Source organism: Megalops cyprinoides, chromosome 14 (assembly GCF_013368585.1).
Source record: "Megalops cyprinoides isolate fMegCyp1 chromosome 14, fMegCyp1.pri, whole genome shotgun sequence".
Classification (NCBI taxonomy): domain Eukaryota; kingdom Metazoa; phylum Chordata; class Actinopteri; order Elopiformes; family Megalopidae; genus Megalops; species Megalops cyprinoides.
The window spans coordinates 13,128,163-13,148,104 of record NC_050596.1 but is presented as its reverse complement, the minus strand read 5'-3'; the positions used below and the strand labels follow the sequence as shown (position 1 = coordinate 13,148,104).

At 42.4% G+C, this 19,942-nt stretch overlaps 1 protein-coding gene across 9 annotated transcripts in view; it reads left to right on the top strand.

Annotated features, from left to right (window-relative positions):
• The window catches only part of LOC118788797 (syntaxin-binding protein 5-like), a 131,631-nt gene that overhangs the window by 71,449 nt on the left and 40,240 nt on the right, over positions 1-19,942 (top strand). For all 9 annotated transcript variants that reach the window (XM_036544892.1, XM_036544888.1, XM_036544891.1 and 6 more), the window contains exons 5-7: positions 6,977-7,111; positions 15,228-15,291; positions 17,655-17,738. In XM_036544892.1, coding sequence (XP_036400785.1) covers positions 6,977-7,111; positions 15,228-15,291; positions 17,655-17,738 — 283 coding nt within the window. The remainder of the gene's footprint in view (positions 1-6,976; positions 7,112-15,227; positions 15,292-17,654; positions 17,739-19,942) is intronic.

Sequence of the window (19,942 nt, the reverse complement as noted above, 5' to 3'; positions counted from 1 at the left end):
TGGGGCACTCCTGTAATCACCATACACTCTCCTTGCTCGTGACCCAGGTCGCCGAGACTTTGACCCGTCGTCCCCTCGGGTGACCTTGCCACCTACTCGTGTGACACGCATGGCTAAAGCCGCGCCTTCAGTGTCTGAATGCGTCGGCTGTGAGTCCACTGTGAAGGCCAAAGTGTATTCCATAAGCTATGCTATGAGCAGCTTCATATTGCTGCTTGAATTGGACTCCTGTGTGTAAAGCACTAACAGCAATGTGGAGACTCTCTTATTTTCCTCAGTTTCTTTACCCTTTGCTTTATTTCAGAGAGTAACTGAGTTCCCCAGAGAGTAACTCAGAGAGGACCAAATAATTCATATAAAACCATACATAGAACTGAGAAATTTAAATTGACTTCCTTAAATTCTTTTTTTTACTGAGCACTTTGCCAATTATTGGCAGAAGAAAATCTCTGGGATGTGATACAGAAAATATTTTAACTCTCCAGGTAAATCATTTCACATTTCTGATGCTCTCTGATACTGTAATGGCATGATAGTCTAATAAAATCATTCAGACATTAATAATTCACATCACTTCCGTGGGCGCACACTTTTAACACTTCGGCTGATTCCATTTTCAAAGTGTCAAATACATTTTGATTTTCGGCGTAATGTCTCATTTTTGGGCAGACTCCTGGCACTCTCCCGGGCTGCGAGTGACAGCCTCGGCGGTGAGAGACGCCTCTGTGTTTAATCCCTCTCTGGATGTCCTCCAGCTAGTCCCTCCACTGTGTGAGGTGCTCCAATGTATCAGTGGCCCCCTGACTCTCAAGGCGGCTGGATCGCCGAAAGCAGGGAGGCGAGGTTTCTGTGGTGCATGATGTCAGTGCTGGTGAGATTAATTTAAATCGACCTCCACGTTTCAGGCCTTGAGATTCCTCACTGTTGCATCCATTGGGGTTATTAGTGCTCCCAGGTTGCTGTGTCGCTTACCACACTGAATACAAGAAAACACACGTGTTTCTCATAAAGGTAATGTAACCATGCTCTGGTGACATTGAGCACTGGGACTCACCTGCCTTCAACCGCACCTCAGCGAAAGCTGGCTGGAGGTTGGGATGGTATTTCAAGCACGGCCACGTTTAATTGCACCTTGATAAGTGGCATTGGCAACAAGGCTTCTCTCTCTCTCTCTCTCTCTCTCTCTCTCTCTCTCCCCCTCCTCATCCTGGATTAATATGGGCTCATTACGGTTTCCCCAGATGTCAGTGTTAATTCCAAGAGCACTCCATCTTGTATAATGCAAGAGGAGGCAGAGTCAGGCGACAGCAGCAAGGGCTGATGGGACAGCGGACGTGAAGCTGGCATGACCCCGCCGCTTTTACTGGGCACTGATTATGCCACAAATATTCCAGTCATTACACATCCCATTCTTTTCATTATGAACCAGGGGCTGTTTATTTATTTATTTAGCGGTTGAATGGCAGGTGTTCCAGCACAGGGACACAGATGAATGGTAAATAGAAATGGACGCACATAATGGATCGTGATTACCCTGCCTTTATTTAAACTGGCAGATGCATTAGCCGATGTGTTGAAACTCTGTGAAGCCTTTTGTTGTGCCTAAAGAGACAGGTTAATGTAGAGGATAAACAGTGCTTACAATGCTTTCTGTGCAGTGGCAGCTTCTGTCCCCACCAGTCAAACGTTGCATTTTAAAGCTCTTCCATCCTGCTCATCCCCTTTTTGTTGCTCAGTTTACATTGGTTTTTCTCTGAACCTGCTGAGGACTTATATAGAGAGGCAAATTTCTAGATGGCCCTTATGTCATTACCTGAACCCATGCTGCGTACAGGCTCCATGTACAGTACCAGTCAAAAGTTTGGACACACAACTGATTAAGATAAAACATGGGAAACATGCATTCGAAGACATTTTGATCTGAAGACTTATGCTTAAATGCTTTAAATTTGTTTCTTATACAAATATAAATGGTGAAGCTGATGTTGATGCATGAATCTCTTTCCAAAGAAGCCTTTAATTTTAAAAAATATTTTTTTGGCTATTTTGAAGAATCTAAAATATAACATAGTTTTGATTTGTTTATAATGCTTTTGTGGTCACTGCATAATACCTTCCTGTTATTTGGTTTTACTATTACTCTAAAATGTGGAAAATAGTAAAAATAAAGAAAAATGTGTCCAAATATTTGACTGGTACTGTACCTACATCCTTTAATCCCAGCTGTGTCAAGAATCCCTTCACTTCTTTCTGACCATTTCTATTCTAAGTGATGTCCCTGGGGAATCAACCACCTCACCTTAATGGTTAAGTAAGATCCCCTTCAGTCACCTAGCCGCCTAGACGTAAAAAAATACAACGTCTTCACAGCCAGATAAGGTTCAGTCTTCAGCTAATGCTGGCACCTGCAGGGGGAGATGTTCTGGTCTATTTAGTGATATTACCAGCTATTGTTGCCGTTGGCTTTAAGTCCAGAGACAGGCCAGATAAGAATGAAGCCCTCAGGGGTACTGGGATTGCATTATTGCTAATTGTGATAGTCTTGATTTAAATTAAAATTATGCAAATGATGTCCAAACGAGCCAACATGTCTGGGCACCCCCGTCCATAAGCATGTTACTCTGTTTGTGACAGCGGCCTCTCTTCCTCCGTCTCACTGCCTCCCTCCATTCTCCCAGAGACACAGCGTCACAGGGAGAGCTGCTCATTGAGTGATCCGGTGATTACCTTACTGCTGCCGTGTTGTTGCCGTTTAATTTCCTTCATAGAACAGAGGCACTGAACAATTGCGTGGACTGCAAAGTCTCTATCAGAGGACCTGTGTAACATTGTATGCATTTATTTCCTTATGTAGGCAGGTTGGAGATGCATTTATGCCTCACATGACCTTAATGACTCTCTTTACAAGCAAACTATGACCTTTGCTGGTCTTAATGTGTTCCCACAAATTTCCAAGTGCCCCATTCACTTACTGCATTAGGCCTCTAAAGGCTCTCTCCATATTTAATTATCTCCATTCCGACTGGACCAGCCAAGGTGAGGGAGGTTAGAAATAGCTGTTGGATGTTTTTTTTCTCCAAGAAAGGTAATGGACATGAACATGGGCAGGAGGAAATTTCAATGCATATCCCTTTTATTCTATTGCTGAAACTTCTCATAATGATGTGCTGAGGCTGAATAAATGGCTGTATGCATCTCCTGAAGCTATGAAATGTTGCATGGGTGCATGGGGGCATAAGTATCACAGCGCTTAATTGATCGTCTAATTCTTACATGGGCAAAATTTGCATAATTTGATTTACGTTTTGCGAAATTAATGTTGGCTGTTTTTCCGCCAGTGAAGAGAACATTCTGCATAATGCATTTTTCAGAGGGGTTAATGTATAGAACTCCTAATGTATGTTCTTACAGTATGCACGAAATGAACTAATTGGAAAGATGTAGATGTAGCACCTATATGCACACACAGTATGGCTTTGCTTTTACATGCTTGTTGTCTGTGGTGAGTTGTTGCTGTGGTATTTGCAATTGGTTGGCTCCTTAACCAACTTCTAGTTGTATGGGTGGATGGGGAGGGGGGGGGGGGGGAGAGAGAGAGAGAGAGAGAGAGAGAGAGAGAGCGAGAGAGAGAGAGAGAGAGAGGGAGAGAGAGTCAGAGGGAGAGGAGAGAGAGAAAGAGAGAGAGAGAGACAGGGAGGGAGGGAGTGAGAGATCATGCAGTAGTTCTCTTTGACTGAGTGACAGCCTAGTGAATTCATGTCTCATTAACTTTTTCTTGCTTTAAATTTAATGATGCTTGCCTTATTAACTCTCCCTAAAAAAGCTGTTTTGACCACAATCACTTGAACGGGAAATATATGGGATTCAGACAATTTTCTATTTCACATTTGAGTCCATTCAAATGAATGTTTTATTTTTTTAGAAGGAAAACTCCATTGTTTTAAATATAGATTTGTATAATACTATATGAATTTGCTTACTAAATAGTCAATAATAAGCTTAATTAGTAAAATTTCTATTAACCCGGGATTATGCCTGCTTAATTATCAGTATTATTGAAATATGGAGTGCACAGAAAAAAGAATAAAAAGATATGAGAGGCCTGAAGATGTTTGTGGAAATGCTGTACAGATCCTTGCTGGGGTGGAAATTTTTATTCTGATGCAGAAAAACCTCCCTTTGATGACATTTTGAAGATCCTTTATCTTGCTGGCCATATGCCATACTGCTACAGAATCTGTTAAGAAATCATGAACTTCAACCTTGGTGGACTCTTTGGATAATCTTTAAGGCTTGGAATCGATTTCTCTAAGTGGACAATATTTTCCATTTTATGGCCATGTCTACACTATTACTTGCAGTGATCACTTGTAAAGGTTTTGTGATCAAAAAGCAAAGCATTGTCATTTTTTAAAACGTAATGAGATTGAATTCACCGAATTGTGTATCTGATTTCAGAAAATGTCTCCTACACCACCTTTCTCAGGAGAGACATGCAGCAGGGTAAAGACATATTTGTCACAGAGGGGTTTTTGAGTTCTGTGAGCCCTAGCGTTCTATGGCAACTACCCATCAATATACCAGCAGGTGTTTAGCGTGGAAACAGACGGAACTTGTGCTGTTTTTGAGTAGCGAATCTGAAATTGAAACCGTGGTAGGACTGGGCTGTTGTGGCCTTTGCTGAGATTGCCTGTAATCCCTCAGTTTGAGGTTTTCATTTTGAATCCATTAGAGCAGCAGCTTGTGTTCTTTGATAACTGCATTTTGGACATCCTCTTCCTCGTTTAGCAAATGCAGCATTTTCATCAAGTATTTTATCAGGCATATAATCTAAAAATGTAGACGGTTATAATAAAATATAGCATACACATCTTGAAGGTTGCAGCAGGGTGAAAGATCAGACAAATAAAGCCTCCAGGAGTGCATGAATGGGAAGTGATGCTTCATGGTCCCTTAATGGGCGTGGCCACCACCGTCTGCCAATCAAAAGAGAGAGGGCAAATGTATCAAGTTCCATGAAACGCAGTGCATACGAGGCACAGCCGATTATGTTCGAACATAAGTCAGCCCCTTGCATAGTGGGGCTGTGTATTTATATAATGCTCAGGCTTTCATAACTTCTGTCAGTCATTCGGTCAGCTGACAGTCTTACTTGGTACGGTGGTCACGCGGCTCTCGTTGTTGCTAAGGGAGGGTTAAACCTCATATGGTGTGTAGTATTGTGGTCAGTAACATATAATCACTACTGTAGGCTGAGGAGAGAAAATGAAAAATGAAAAAAAAATCACCTTGGGCATATAGAACCGCTAGGACATATAGACATGGTGGTTTCATACCAATTCAATGGACACCCAATGATGCTAATAAATTGCACTGAATTACAGAACCTGCGCTGGAGGCAAGAAGAAAAGGAATAATGAAGAATTGAAAAGGGAAAAAAAAATGAATATTGATGACACAGAAAAAGAAAATGAAATGTATCTGTAATGTTTCTTGCGTTCCAGAAAGCATTTTGTGATATACTGCATTGCGTTTGCCGGCCCGGGGTTTGGTTACTCTCGGCTGGTTGCTACAGCACGCTCAGTGAGAACAAGTGAAACACTCGCTCTTCCCTGGAAGGGATTGACAGAAAGGCACTGAATGTTCTGTATGTTATTTATTTATTTATTTTAATTCCCGCGAGCATGTGAGCATTTTGGATAGTGTGCATGATTAGGCCTGCATTAAACAGAGCAGGGTTCAGGGAGTGATTCATCGATTCGCCGCAGTGAAAACTGAAAATTTCTCAGCAGAGCAAAATAAATAAATAAATAACAGAATAAATCGAGCTTTAATTCGGATGGGGAGGCATTAGCGCGCAGTGGCGGTTTTGGATACAGACTGCAAGCCCGCAGGTCGTCAGGGGGTTCACACAGTCAGTGGCATCCCCGTTCAGTCTTGAGTGTTTTACCCGAATTTTTCCAGGCAAATTAACCTTCAGTAATGCTGCTCTCATGGATCTTTTTTTGACATGACCCCAAAAAATGTAATACGGTAATGTCTTTTGTATGATATAGGTTTTATTATGCAGTATGTGTACACTAGAAAAATTACATTTGTATGCTTCTATTTTACCACTGTTTTCTAGCTTTGTGCTGAACAAATGTATTTCTGGATGTCCTGTACATTGTTGTTCTTGAAGCTCCTTTGATATGCATATATTGTATCTTACCATGATGACCTTGTAAATCCATCTGGATAAGAGAATCTATGTATAATACATGTGTATATATGCGTGAGTGTGTGCGTGTGCGTGTGCCTGTGTTTGTGTAAATCACATATATATGCAAATCCTCTGTATAATATGCAATCCCACAGTGTAATGGGTAAATTTTCATTAGAGGCACTGTTATTTGACAATCATCCTCTGACTACCAGTTTTTACAGATAAATATCACAGCTTCCAGAAGGGATGATTCCTGTTAATTGAACACATATGACTACACTGAATACATTGGTCAATGAATACATACATGGCCTGTTGTGGACAGCAGTAGCAGAACATGCATGTTTGCCTGAGTTTTATTTAAATGGATTATTTTTAAATTTCATTGACAGAAACACCAAAAATTAAACATTGACTCATTCATTACATTACATGTTACATTGCATTACATACATTTAGCAGACCCTCTTATCCAGAGCAACTTCCAGCACAACAGAACATAAGTGTATCCATTCAAGTTAAATGAGAAACCTGTCAGACCAGGTTTACAACACTCCCAGACCAATGAGTGTGAACATAACACCATTCAAGCCCTACCACAATTCTTTCACACACTTATGCATGACTATCACAAGAAAGCTGTAAAACATTGCTCCCAGATGCCTACTGACAAGTTGTATTGCATAAAAATGTTCAAATACCTGTGGTCATAATTTAAATGTTTATTCAGTCTTGCGTAATATGTTATCTCTCTCTTTCTCTCTCCTCCAGTATTACATTCTGCCACCTGCCGTTCCAGAGTAAATGGCTCTATGTGGGCACAGAACGCGGCAACACACATATCGTCAACATCGAGTCCTTCGTCCTGTCCGGATATGTCATCATGTGGAACAAGGCCATAGAACTGTGAGTCCCCTTCTCCATTGCGGTCCAGAACCATAGACCTGTGAGCCATTTATCCCTCTAAATGCAGAGCCTCAGAGCTATAGATTCTTTCCATTCAGCTAATGCCACACTGATAATGGTGATGATAATGACAATGATGAAGATGCTAATATTATATTTGGGTTGGTGACACATACAGTTGTTAGTGATAAACCAGATGCACCTTCAATAGTAAATAATGCATATTGTTGCATGGTGAAAGTAAAACCCAGACTCTGCTCTGTCAGTTGAGATAATACTGACAGTCACAGACAGGCAGAAATAGGGCTGAGGTATTACATCAACCCTCTCGGTAAACAGAGAGCAGTCTGCTTGTCTTGCTACCTCACGCAAATAGCAGCGTGCGTTGGACGGCTGCCGTCTAGACTTGTTCCTTTCCCCCGGTGTGTGCTTTTGTCACGCTCCGAACTGTTAGGTGTTAATGACGTGTCACTTGCTCTTTTGAGACATCCTCGGAGGCCTTGGCAATCACGGGTAAATACAGAGCGCTGTTTGGACGAAACATTTACATTTTTTTTTAGCAGACGCTTTTATCCACAGTGTATCTAATGAAGTCATTTGTACAGAGCACAGCTGACTGCATTCGAATGAGTATCAGTCAATTGCATAGTGCTGTGATAATTAGCCCATACATGATTCGATGCATTCTCTGCAGGTGTTTGAGGACAGATCTTAATCAGCAGACATAAGGGAAGTGCAAAATGTACACAGTGATTGACCTTGCAGTGAGAGTTTTTTTTTTTTGTATGCAATAGTGAGGCATGATTACATCACAGAGATGCATGCCTTCCCAGCAGTGAAGAGTATTTGGATGTCAGAAAGGCATGAGGTATTGTACCATTAGTGGTGTGGCATGTACGGATGTAGAGACGTAGATCAAGTCAATTAGACCTGCTAGTTTATTCCCTCAGAAATCATGAGTGTTTGAGAATGGGTGGCTTGGAGCTTGACCAGAATTCTGTGACATTATGCAGCACAATGTACAAATACAAGTCCAAGTGCACCACATGGACAGGCTGATGGTGCACCCTTTTACTTATGATGCTGAGCCAAGAGGAGAGTCATTTTCAACCACAAGAGGAGGTTCCATTTTGAAAGCCTTTTGTAGAGCCTGGGTGAGGATTGAACCTTCAGACTTGTCCAGGCAAGGAGGACACTCTAGCCCTGGCCACTGAAGCAGTCCCCTGGCTGGTATAGCCAATGAGAGAGGGAAATATGGTCTGTGTTCTCTTGTTTGTGAATAGTGCCTCTATCTGTAGAAGCAGGGGCAGGAGCAGGGTGAATCACTGAGGTGTGAAAGTGGTGGAACTGAATCAGATTTCTCCATGGACACGGACAGTGCAAAGCCTCTTATGCATGTACGACTGCGTTTTGCCTGCTTTGATGTTTTTCTACGGTGACACATGGAGGAGCACTTTGAAGACAGAGCACATAGCTCTTCAGCTCTCAATAAAGTACACTCGTGCACACACATATTCATGTATACAAAGGTGCACGCACACACTCTCACATGCAAAGATGTGTGTACGCACACACGCGCTCGTGCACACGTTTTCATTTCAGTATTTCAGAAGCAGGAAGATTAATTACATTTTCATTTGCTGTTGATTCTTCATTCAGTTATTCTGTGGTTTAGACTACAAAGCCCTCAACGCTGGAAATGAATTTGGTTTTCATTTGTAGGTGCCCCCCTAGGGTCATCTACGCTCCCAGAGGGTCTGCATTAATCTTTGTATAGTACCCCTACAGCACAGATTGTATTAAATGCCCAGGCCAATGTGAAGCTATTACTCCCCAAGGAGCAGGCAGTACATTTTACTTGCACTTTCAACATGCATGGACAATCAGCTTTTCACTACTCTGTCACCTAATAAATAACTCCTTTGTTTTATGCACAAGGCATATTTACCATTCAATGTTCCCACATTCGTTTTCATTCTGCTCCTACCTGAAGATTTTTTCTCATGAACCTGGAAAATCGCAGCATTTACCAACTCATTGAGCAGAGCCCACCTACCTGCAGGGCTGAGCACATGAGTGTTCATTACAGAAAGTGAGGTCCCTCCCTAGAACCAGAGCTCAGTGAGTTCCCTCGTCAGGGGACCCAATTTTTTAGCTGGATGCCCTCATCCTACGAATCTTGCATCAAATCTTAATTTGTAACATTTACAATAAAAAAAGAAAAAAAAAAACACAACCCACATAGTGGTGAGGAGCAGGAAAAGGTTGTTGGTTTGTTTCCCCACTGGGGTACTGCTGTTGCACCCTTGGGCAAGGTACTTAATCCACAATTGCCAGTAAATATCCAGCTGTATGAATGGATAGCATGTATAAATTGTAACCTATCAAAGTAACTCTTTGTGTCTGCTGAATGACAATGATGTAAACATGTGGCAAGGGGCAGACATCGAAGAAGAACACACGAACAGAAGACGCAGATCAGCTAAGTGGCCATGTCGTGCATTAACATTTACATTTATACACGTGGCAGACACTCTTGGCTAGACCTCTTCCATGCTGCTGCATGATGCAACAAAATAAAACCAAGAAAAGCAAAAGCCTGAGAGGATAAGTATACAGCTCTTGTGGTCGTGTGTAATTGTGGCAAGGCAGAAAGAGTAGAGTAACTGCACTCATAGAGGCCTAGAGTCAAGGGGACATCAGCGATGCCTTCATATAAACCTTTAGGCTGTTTACCGAAGAACTCCGGAGTGTATGCTCATCTGTGAGGCTGCCTCTTTGCAGTGTCTAGAAGGCCTCCCTAACTTTCAGAAATACCATTAATGTCAGACAGCGGGCAGAAAATATGAGAGTGACCCTCTCTGTTCCTGCATCACCCTTCCTCGTGTTACATCTTTGAACTGAAATCAGACTGATGGGAACGGTGGTCGCGTGAGGTGAGCGAGGCTTCCTGTTTTGTAGAGAATAATTTACGTGCCAGTTCCAGGAATGAACCTGCACAGAACTCAACAGTACATGCAACACATAGAGTTATGGCTAGAAGTGAAAGAGAAGAAATAAATCTTACAGCAGTATACTTGTGGCGCAGTTACTTTAGAATTATTAAATGAGTGTTCACTCTTCTACAGTGAATGCTGTCTAACTTACGAGGAGCAGAACTGCGTGGCTTTTTTAACACCAAATGTGAAATGACATAAGCGCTGACTCTTCAGCCTTCCATAGATGCAGGGGTTTGTGTTTTTCATCAGTGCTGGGCACAGTGTGCTTCAGCTATTGCAACAGAACGCCCCTGCTGTCTGTCTCTATGTTTCCATAACGGTGCAAACTTCATGAACGTGTCATTAACTCTGACGTTCAGGACAAAAGTTCAAGAGGAAAAGGGGTTGATGGCAACATCAGGCATTGGGGCCGGCAGTGAAGCACTGGAGGCGTGTGATTGGCTTTCCATTAGCGAATCGGACGATGCAGCGAAGCGCCTCTAAAACTATCAGAGCAATTATGAGCATAAATAAAGACAGAGCCGGTCGGTGGCGGTGCACTGGTCACCTCATGCGCCGCGAGAGACAGCGGGGTGGCAGAGCATTATAGTGTACTCGCATCGGCAAGCACAAATACGCCGTGCGCAGCAGGAAGTGCAAATACGCTGTGCGCGGCAGGAAGGCGCTATTTTCTATGAAAGAAACTGCAATTCCCCTGCGCTCTGTGAGTGGATTGAATGCAGCGCAGGCCGTGGCACAGAAGAGCAGGAGTGGACTTCTGCTCCACTTTCAGAGCACGCCACGCCATAGCTGCCTTCAAAACAAATGCAGAGTGGTTTATACTGTCAACAAGGAATACAAATTACAGTTGTTTTCACGGTAGGGGCTTCATTTATGAATGGAAATTTCGAAAACATCGAAAACACACACACACACACACACACACGCTCGCACACAATCAGAAGCTGGAATAAGATACGTTCTGCTTGGTTGGCTCTGAGAAATATCTGTCCTTTTGAGAGTTATAATGAAAAGTTATTACCGGGGTTTTTGGACTAGTTTCAGAGAAGGGGATTTGTTTATTGATCAGACAATAAAAAAAGTCTTCAGATGTGGTGAAGAACTATTCATTGGAGTGACCTGGAATTTCATATCTGATTGGCTGTTGTTGTTCCAGCCCGATAGTCTTATTGATATTCAGATTTTGTGGTAGTATCTTAATGTATGTTTTTCTGAATACCCTAAAAATAAATTGAAAAGAGATGTCAGTGTGTTTTGAATTGTAAAGCATGATTTACATTCATGACTTCTGACAGAAATGACAAGACATTCTTTTTTTAACTTGTGGCCACGGCAGTCAGAATGAATTTTTCCCTTTTCACTGTGGGTGAAAATTATGTTTAGAACTGACAGGAAATGCGCACAAGAACACATCAGTGTGTTTATGAAGAACAGCCATGAATTCAATCTGTATTCAATTCACTCGGTGATATGTGTAACCGTGTAATGTATGAAATCACCTAAATTAAAAAAAAAAAATACAATTTCATGACAATGAGCAGTTGCAGCTCTGTGAAAAATGACTCACCGCTCAATCAAATGTGCTTTTCAGCTCCATGTTCCTTTTGCTTCTGTTTTATTTTTTCCATTTCGTTGTGGCATATATTGCTTCATGATTGTTGCATTGCGCACTCCTACACTCATTTCACAAATACCGACCCTTCTCACATGACATGCTCAGCTATTTCCGATTTTCTGAATGACCCCAGTAATTAAAACATCTGATGTCAGGCAACCTCCAGGGGGAACTGCCCACTACCATCCTCCTGCTCTCTGATAAATCCCTGTACTACCTCCCATGTTTCACTTCTGTAGCTTGCAGCCTGGCAGTCATTTTTTTTCCCCCCCTCGCATACTTCACGGTGCTTAGAACCTCTTCACGGACAAGTGGTCACGCCTGTCTTCCTATCGCCGGCAGGTCTGACACCAGCAGTCATGCGTTTCCTTTCGCGGCTGACACACTCACCCCAGACAGGGCCCCGGGACCAGCATCACAGTTCACAGGTCCGGGAGGCCAACATCGTGGGCACTGCTCTTTACAGCTGGCCGACACTAAATTTCAGTGCACTTGTCACTTTTCCAGCACAACAGCAACAGTCCACACACTCTGAGAGAGGGTCAGGTAATTGCACTTTAACCTGTAAAGTAATTGCAAATTTATCACTATATCACCTTTTTTTTATCATTTTACAATCTTTTATTCTGAAGCTGGAAATGTTAGCCGCACTCTTTACTCTACCTTCCTCTGCTCTACTCTTTTGTATCATTCTGGTGCTGAGGAAAGGTAAGAAACACTTCGGGGATACAGCAGGAGATCTGATGAGCTTGTTTTTATAATTGTACTAAATGATAAATGCTGTTGCAATTTCTGAATAAAATTAGATATGCTTCTGTTGTGTAAACAGAGCGCGGGGTCCTCTTGGGAATCTTTGATAAAACAAATACCTAGGAGTTCTTAAGGAGATGAAAAGTAGATCATGAAATAACAGGGAATGCATAACAACACAACAAGCTGAACCTGTCCTCTTAGTTTATTTGAGGAGAATGGCAAATTACTCATGCAGGTATGTATGGTATATCAACAGTACAACTTCATTAGATATTGAGCAATATTGAGCTCAGGAGTTATTTTATAATGCAACGTGCATTTCCGATATATCATGGACATCCTTTACCTCTGAAGGAATTTCACCTTTGATCAAGCCCATAGATGTATGTCTTTCATACATACATACATTTTAAATATCTTGAAATTCATTTAATACCACTTTTTTAAAGCTTGTTTAAAGCATGAGTTTGAAAGTTGAAACTTTAAAGATCAACTCGAACTTAAAGGAAGGTTTTATTAAGGTGTCATCGCTAGCAATTGAGAGATTTGCATTGCGATCTCCCGAGCAGGAGGCAACTGAACATTACGTTACGTTACACCCATTCATTTGAACAATTGCACCACCTGGAGCTGCAGCGTCGTTCAGGGTCAAGCAGGCTCCTTGTGCTGCAAGATGGTCCTGAAAGACATGACCTTTCCCCACACATGGTCCCCTGTCTTCCCACAAGTGTGACTAAGCCACACGTTTCTCTGGAACACATCCAGAACATACCCTAACCTTTAAAAATCGAGACTGATAGCCCTTACTCAACTTTGACTCTGAGACTGAGAAATATCACAAAGGCCCCCACCGCCGGGAGCGTACCAAGCTGTTTTAGATTATGCTGTGGTCCCGTTGGCATTTTTCACAGCTTTATAACACGACAGTGAAGCTATTGTTCATTCAAATTAGCATGCAGAAGCCTCCATGTTGTGTCTCTACATCAATTAGCATTGTTTCCATCAGTGATATGCTTATTTAAAAATTTCTCATTTCCGTCTGCATAATTAGATGATCATTTGAAAAAGTTAATGGGCATAGCTTGTGTTCTGTAATTGAAAACATCAGGTCCCATGGGGTCACAAAGCAGGGATCATCTGGGGAAAAATGTGCAGGAAAAGAAATTAAACGATCTCTGAAAGAGTAAAATGGATGACATGCTGTCTTTGTTTGTCCAAATCTTCTTTAATAGAGAGATTATCACAGGACAAGAATTTCTACAGCAATAAAATGGCTTACCACCTGCTTTCACAAGATGCTTTAGTGCTGCTGAATGATCAACATTAAATTCATTTTGGAGACATCTTTTCTGAAACCCTTTCTCAGCAGGTTAAGCTTCCATGCTGTGAAAGCCCTATACCTTATATCATGATGAGTCCATCCCTATTATCACAGCAAAGATTGCAGCAAGCATCACTGCACCATCAGTACCAGAAACATGTGTATGTATGTGTGTGTGTGTGTGTGTGTGTGTGTGTGTGTGTGTTCCAGTCCTCTGATGATAATGATGTCCTCTCCTAAGGAAGTTACACAAGCTCATGCAAGTCCTCTGTGGTATCTAACGACACGATAAATATACAGCAAATGATCAAACAATATGCAATTCATACTGCCTTATGTATTTGACAGAGTATTCACATGATTAAAGACCATGGAAATGTGTGTGTACATTAAGTACACTCAATTATCTTGTGATTTATGCAACATGCTACACAGTGAAATACAACATAAAATAATATGATATAACTACAATGGAATGAACAGGAGGACATTGACTTCTCGGTTGCAAGGGACAGAGGAGATGGATGGGAAGGAGCAGTCATTTGGAGAGCGCTTCCACAAAGGCTCCTGTAAACCCAGCTCACGCCTCTCTGGCCAGCGTGTGGCCGCTGCCATAATCAGGCAGGTGCAGCAACCTCCTCGTGAGCTGAGATAGAGTGACTGTTAACCCTCGAGTGTTGGGGAGGTGATGCTGAGCAAGCAAGCATAGTAGAGCCATCCGTTGCCATGGGTCCCAAGGCTCCTAACAGTCAAGTGTGTCTTGTATTCTGTAGCAAAGCAAGTAATCTACGATTTGGCCCCTGCTGTGGCTGTTTGCTCCCTTTGTCTGCCACTGGCACTGCTATTTTTTCTGTTTTTCATTGCTGGCGAAGTTCAGGGTTAGTTGAACCCTTATCTCCCTGCTTTTGAGGTACGTTGTTCTTCTCAGTCAGTCATCTTCGTCTGAGTCCTGAAGTGTTAGTCAGAGGACACCTCAATACAGGACTGAGGATAAAACGGACAAATTAGTTTTTAAAGCAAGACCTGTGTGAACCTTTAGCTTACAAATCCTTTGACCTGATGGCCTCGTTGAAGTTCAGCTCTAGAGAAAGCTACCGACTTTAAATAAATCGGCTTGGATCCTTTTTCATTAAGATGACCTGTACAATACTCTAAAGTCAATCCCAAAGGAATCTTGCATCGAACCACATCTGTCACTCAAAAGTTTTGAAATATGAGAACCTATAAGAATTACTGTGGGTTGCTGAGAGAATGATATATCTTGGGTGCATCACTAACCTCCAGTTCTGGCCAGGATCAGCACTAGCCTGGACTCTGCTATGAGCTGGTACTCACCAGAGCTTCTGAGGTCATCTTTGTACAAATATGTTTCTTGGAAAAAAACAAAAAGGAAATAAGCCAACAATTTCTTCTCCCTCTTCTTCACAGATCGACCAAAACACACCCGGGACCTGTGGTTCATCTGAGCGACAGTCCGAAAGACGAGGGCCGGGTGAGTACAGGCGAGGTGAAGGCCAGGGGCACCAGGGGACTGACCTTCAAACTGAGAATGATGCTTTTGAGAATTTCCAAACTTGCCACTTTGAAACAAGCTAACAGCAGGTGACTAATTTCCACTTATTTGTGACCAGTTTAGCGGCATTATCTCTGTGCACTTCAAATTAAACAATGTATGATCATACCATAGAGATCAGAACATCTAATGTCATTTTGACCACAAGTAAGATATCAGAGATCTGAAATTCTTTCTGGGACTAAAATGATTTCATTGGAAACTTGCAAAGGTGGAGCTCCTTCATCAGATGATATCAAGTAAAAAGGAACAAGCTGTTAATCCCTTTTTACTGCCTTTCCTGGTAATTGTGCAAAAGGATCAAATGCAGACGCAGGATGACAGTCGGATAAAGGGTCTCCTCAGCTTGCTGGATGGCGCTGCTAAAGACAGGCTTTTCTCAATTCACAGCAGTCTGAGTCTAACTGGGGTCTTATACCTCTGCATGTATAAGCATGTGTGTAGCAGAGGAAAGCGCATGCTCTCCCAGTTTTATTACAGTAACCACGTGCTGCTACTGTGTTCTACTTAATGGGTGTCACGTCTTCCATGTCTGGCTAACCAGCAGCATGGTTCTATGCCCCTCACCACTCTGATAAGGAACGTGTGTGTGGCTTTTCAGGCTCTAGATGGGATTGGCCAGCCTTGCAGAATGACTGCTTTTTGATCCACTGGGAACACAGAGGCATTAGACAATTTATTTGGGAGAGCACCAGGGAAACACTATTTGGAATTACGGGGTGAAAAATATGGCAGTCCTGTCGATAACGGTGACAGAGTGAGAAGGATAGAGCGTAATATTGGGTTGTATTGAGGTGGTGAGGATATTTGTGGTGTATTTGTATGGACATCAGTGAACTTTCTGTGTGAGCGTACACACATTCTAGGGAATATGTATTTGCATACATACTGATTTAAAATTCATCCTTCTAAAATCTGTACAAAATTATGCCAACTGTACTAACTTCATGTGTGTGTGTGTGTGTGTGTGTGTGTGTGTGTAGGTGCGTGTGTGTAGGTGTGTGCGTGCGTGCCTGCACACGTGCGCAGGCACACACGCCAATGTGTGTCTTTGCATAGCTTAACGCGCATTAACAGACTCGCTGCCGTAGTGTGCGCTGGCGCTGTAACCCAGGACGGAAGCGCGCTGAGCGTTTGTCTGACACGCTTTAATGTGACAGCCACCTTCATGTGGCGCTCCTGGGGGACGCAAGCATTAGAGCACACCTGACAGCTCGTTTGTCGTGTCGACTCACCTGTTCTCAGGTTCATTCTCCGGAGACCTCCGCTTGTCTGCAGGGTGCTGTTTATATATATCCACCTGTGATACCTCTCCTTTACACTTCAACTACTCCACCCTGCCCCACACACACGCACACACACACACACACACACACACACGCACACACACACACACACACAATAAAGGTATGTGATGTGAAAGCTGTGCTGCAAAATACTGTGAAGATGGTGTTATCTATCTTACGGGGGTTTTTTATATCTCCCGCTGTCTGGCAACACACTCAGCCATGCATTTTATGTGTTAATCACACTAATCCAGAACTGAAACAGGGAGGATTTTGGATGTTACTAATTTACCCTAAGGGCCAGTACTGTACAGAGACCACCCCCCCTCCCACCCACATGTACTTTCTTGTCTCTGCCCTCACACACATGCCCCCAAGCCCCCCCCACCACGACTAATTCAAGAGCACATCAAGCCCAAGGACAAAATCTCCACAGCAAACAAAACACCTGCCTTTGTTGCCACAGTCACAGCAATCGTCTTTCAAATCCTCCTAATCACAATTTGGAGAGAGACCGAGTGCCCACAGTGATCCCTGCAGGGGGCGCTCAAATGGATAATCCAGACATATCTCTCCATGTTTCACTGGGCTATTCCGAAGCACCCAGTCAGTGTGATCGCATGCTTTATTTCAAAAGTGTGTGTGCGAACATATGTGCGTGGGAGCATGTGTGTGTGCATGCGTGCCTGTGTGTGTATACATACTGTATTTCAAATATGTATTTGCTAATGTATTTTAAAGGTCCACAAAGGCTCCACAATAGACAGTGCAGCTATATGCATGTTATAGTTTACATCAAAAGTGCCAGATTTTGTGTTTATTTCTCTGACCATTCCTACTGTATGTCTTTTCAGTTCTGATGTGTCATACAGTGTGATGAAAACATTTCCCACTCTCTGTGAGCACAATCTACCTGTATCTATCTGTGTGGTGTAAGTGTTAAACTGTATGCTCAGTTTTCTTCTCGTCCTCCTCTTCCTCTTCCCCCTCCCAAAGCTGCTCATAGGGTTTGAGAGTGGGACAGTGGTACAGTGGGACCTGCGGGTCAAGAAGGCTGACTTCAGGATCTACTATGATGAGGTGAGTTTAGGCCTGATATATCCTCAGCAGAATATGGTGGGATAAAGTAAGATTAATCTGCTATACCCTCAAAACATTATACTGCAATCATGTTAGTTCAGCCCTTCTATGCCCTTAGCACAATATACTGTAAGCCAAAATAATGCAAATTCAGCTGTTTACACCATCAGCATAATATTCCAAAAATAATTAAAAATAAGTAAATAAATTTAGCCCCCACTTGTAAGATGAGTTCTTTATATGTGCCATTATAAAGTTCATCAGGATATACTCGCTTTATAACATGCCAGAGTGAAGTGAATGCAGCATACTATACTCTCATCAGAAACTCAGCCAGGATGATTCCAGACTAACTTTACCATGAGCAGAATCTACTACATTGGATTAAGTTTGTCCCTGTTAAATTCTCCAGAGATTCAGCTCCACTGAGGTGAGTTCAGGCTACTGTACCCTCAGAGGAATATGCCACGATGAGTTCCCACACATATTCTCTGGAGCGCACTTCAAGAAGACTGAGTGCAGTGTAAAGTCTGCACTTCATCATAATGATAGAATGCCTGATAGGTGCTCGCTGTGCACACTTCCCATCTGGGTGTCCATTGTCATTCACAGCATGTGTTCGAGTCTAATGTTATAATGATGGGAATTCAATTTGGTGTCTGATTTTCAAGAAGCAGGAACGCTCGTTTCATGCTCAGATGAAGCAGCAAGTTTGAAAAAGAAGAAAAATTAATTTGGTTTCTAAGATCAGAGTAGCCCTTATGGCCATCGAACCAAGGTTCAGTTTCAAAAATGGCCTGCCGTGTAATGTTCAAAAGATCTATTTGCATATTCATGTTGGGGCTTAAAACATTCAAAACTGCTGTTTTTCGTTGCGCATGAATTATTCCCTGTTTTGGGTTATTGCTGCTGGTCTGAGTGTTTTTGAACTGTTTGAAAGAGCTATGGGCCATGGCCACAGAAAGAAAAACAGAGTACTAACCTGCTGCGGAATCTGTATAAGTACCCTCTGGTGTTAACTGTGAACATTACATCTAATCCCGCGAAGACATACAGGCGTTCTTTGCACGTCTCTCAAATACGTTTGCCAGAAAAAAAAAAAACGACTTTATGGCTATTGTCGCATTGTGTTTCCATTCTTGAACTGCATAGCACAGAAGATTGTCAGACTGGGTCCATAGATTAGCCTGTGAGGTTAATGATGGATTCTCATCCTGGAAGGTAGCGACACGGTACAAACCTTATGCCAGGCGCTTATCTAGAAGGGGAAAAGTCAACAGCAGGGTGTGGTGCAGAAGACTAGAATGGAGTGTGGCTCTAAAAACAGCCAATGGCGAGGAGGGAATTGCAGAAGAAGTGGAATGTACATTGCTTCCTTACATTGCCCATGTTGTGTTATTAAGACTGCACATAAAAGTTGGATTGCTTTTCAATGCACTGCTTTCATCACAGCCCAAGTAATGAGGCGTTTTTCCATTAGGAAGAGAGCCGATAATAAGTTTGCCGGCTTAAACTGCGTAACAACAGACGTATTCATTCGACTGATTCATAAAGGATGTTTTTGACTAAAGACACTTAGATGATAGAAGAGAGGAGTCTCGGATAAATACTGCCGCCTGATGATGTTCCTTTGCGGTCAACTTCAGCGGAGAGAAAAGAGTAGATGACTGTGTTGGCGTGCGCTTTTGATTTCACTCCGCATGCTGGGCCCGGTCGGTTTGAACAACAATCACGTTTACAGTACAAAGGCAGGATGAGCTGACACCTCTTTTTAATTAATGTGGTTAGATTAACTTTCTAATTGTTCTCCGGCAATTTCAGACTCCTTTGGCTCGGCGGCAGACATCAAAGGGCTTCAATCACACACCTTAGCTCATCCTCATCCTACCATCTTAATAAAGGCATGATTGTTGTCCTTGGAAATCAACAAACAAACATAAAAGACATTTCACAGAACTTTAACACTTTTCCTCTGCATTTTGCATCTGTTCCCACTAGGATTACGTAGTACACAAAATGCTCTTGATTTTGATTTTTGTTGTATTTTGTTACCACATTAATACCATTGATTTTTTCATTGGACTAATCTGTGCTACTGCATGTTCACTTTGATCCTGTGCACCTGCCCACTTCCTTTAAGAAACCAGCCTTGGTTCCAGATGTAGCTTCTCCGTGTTTTCATTCATACAGCATGGAACTGATTC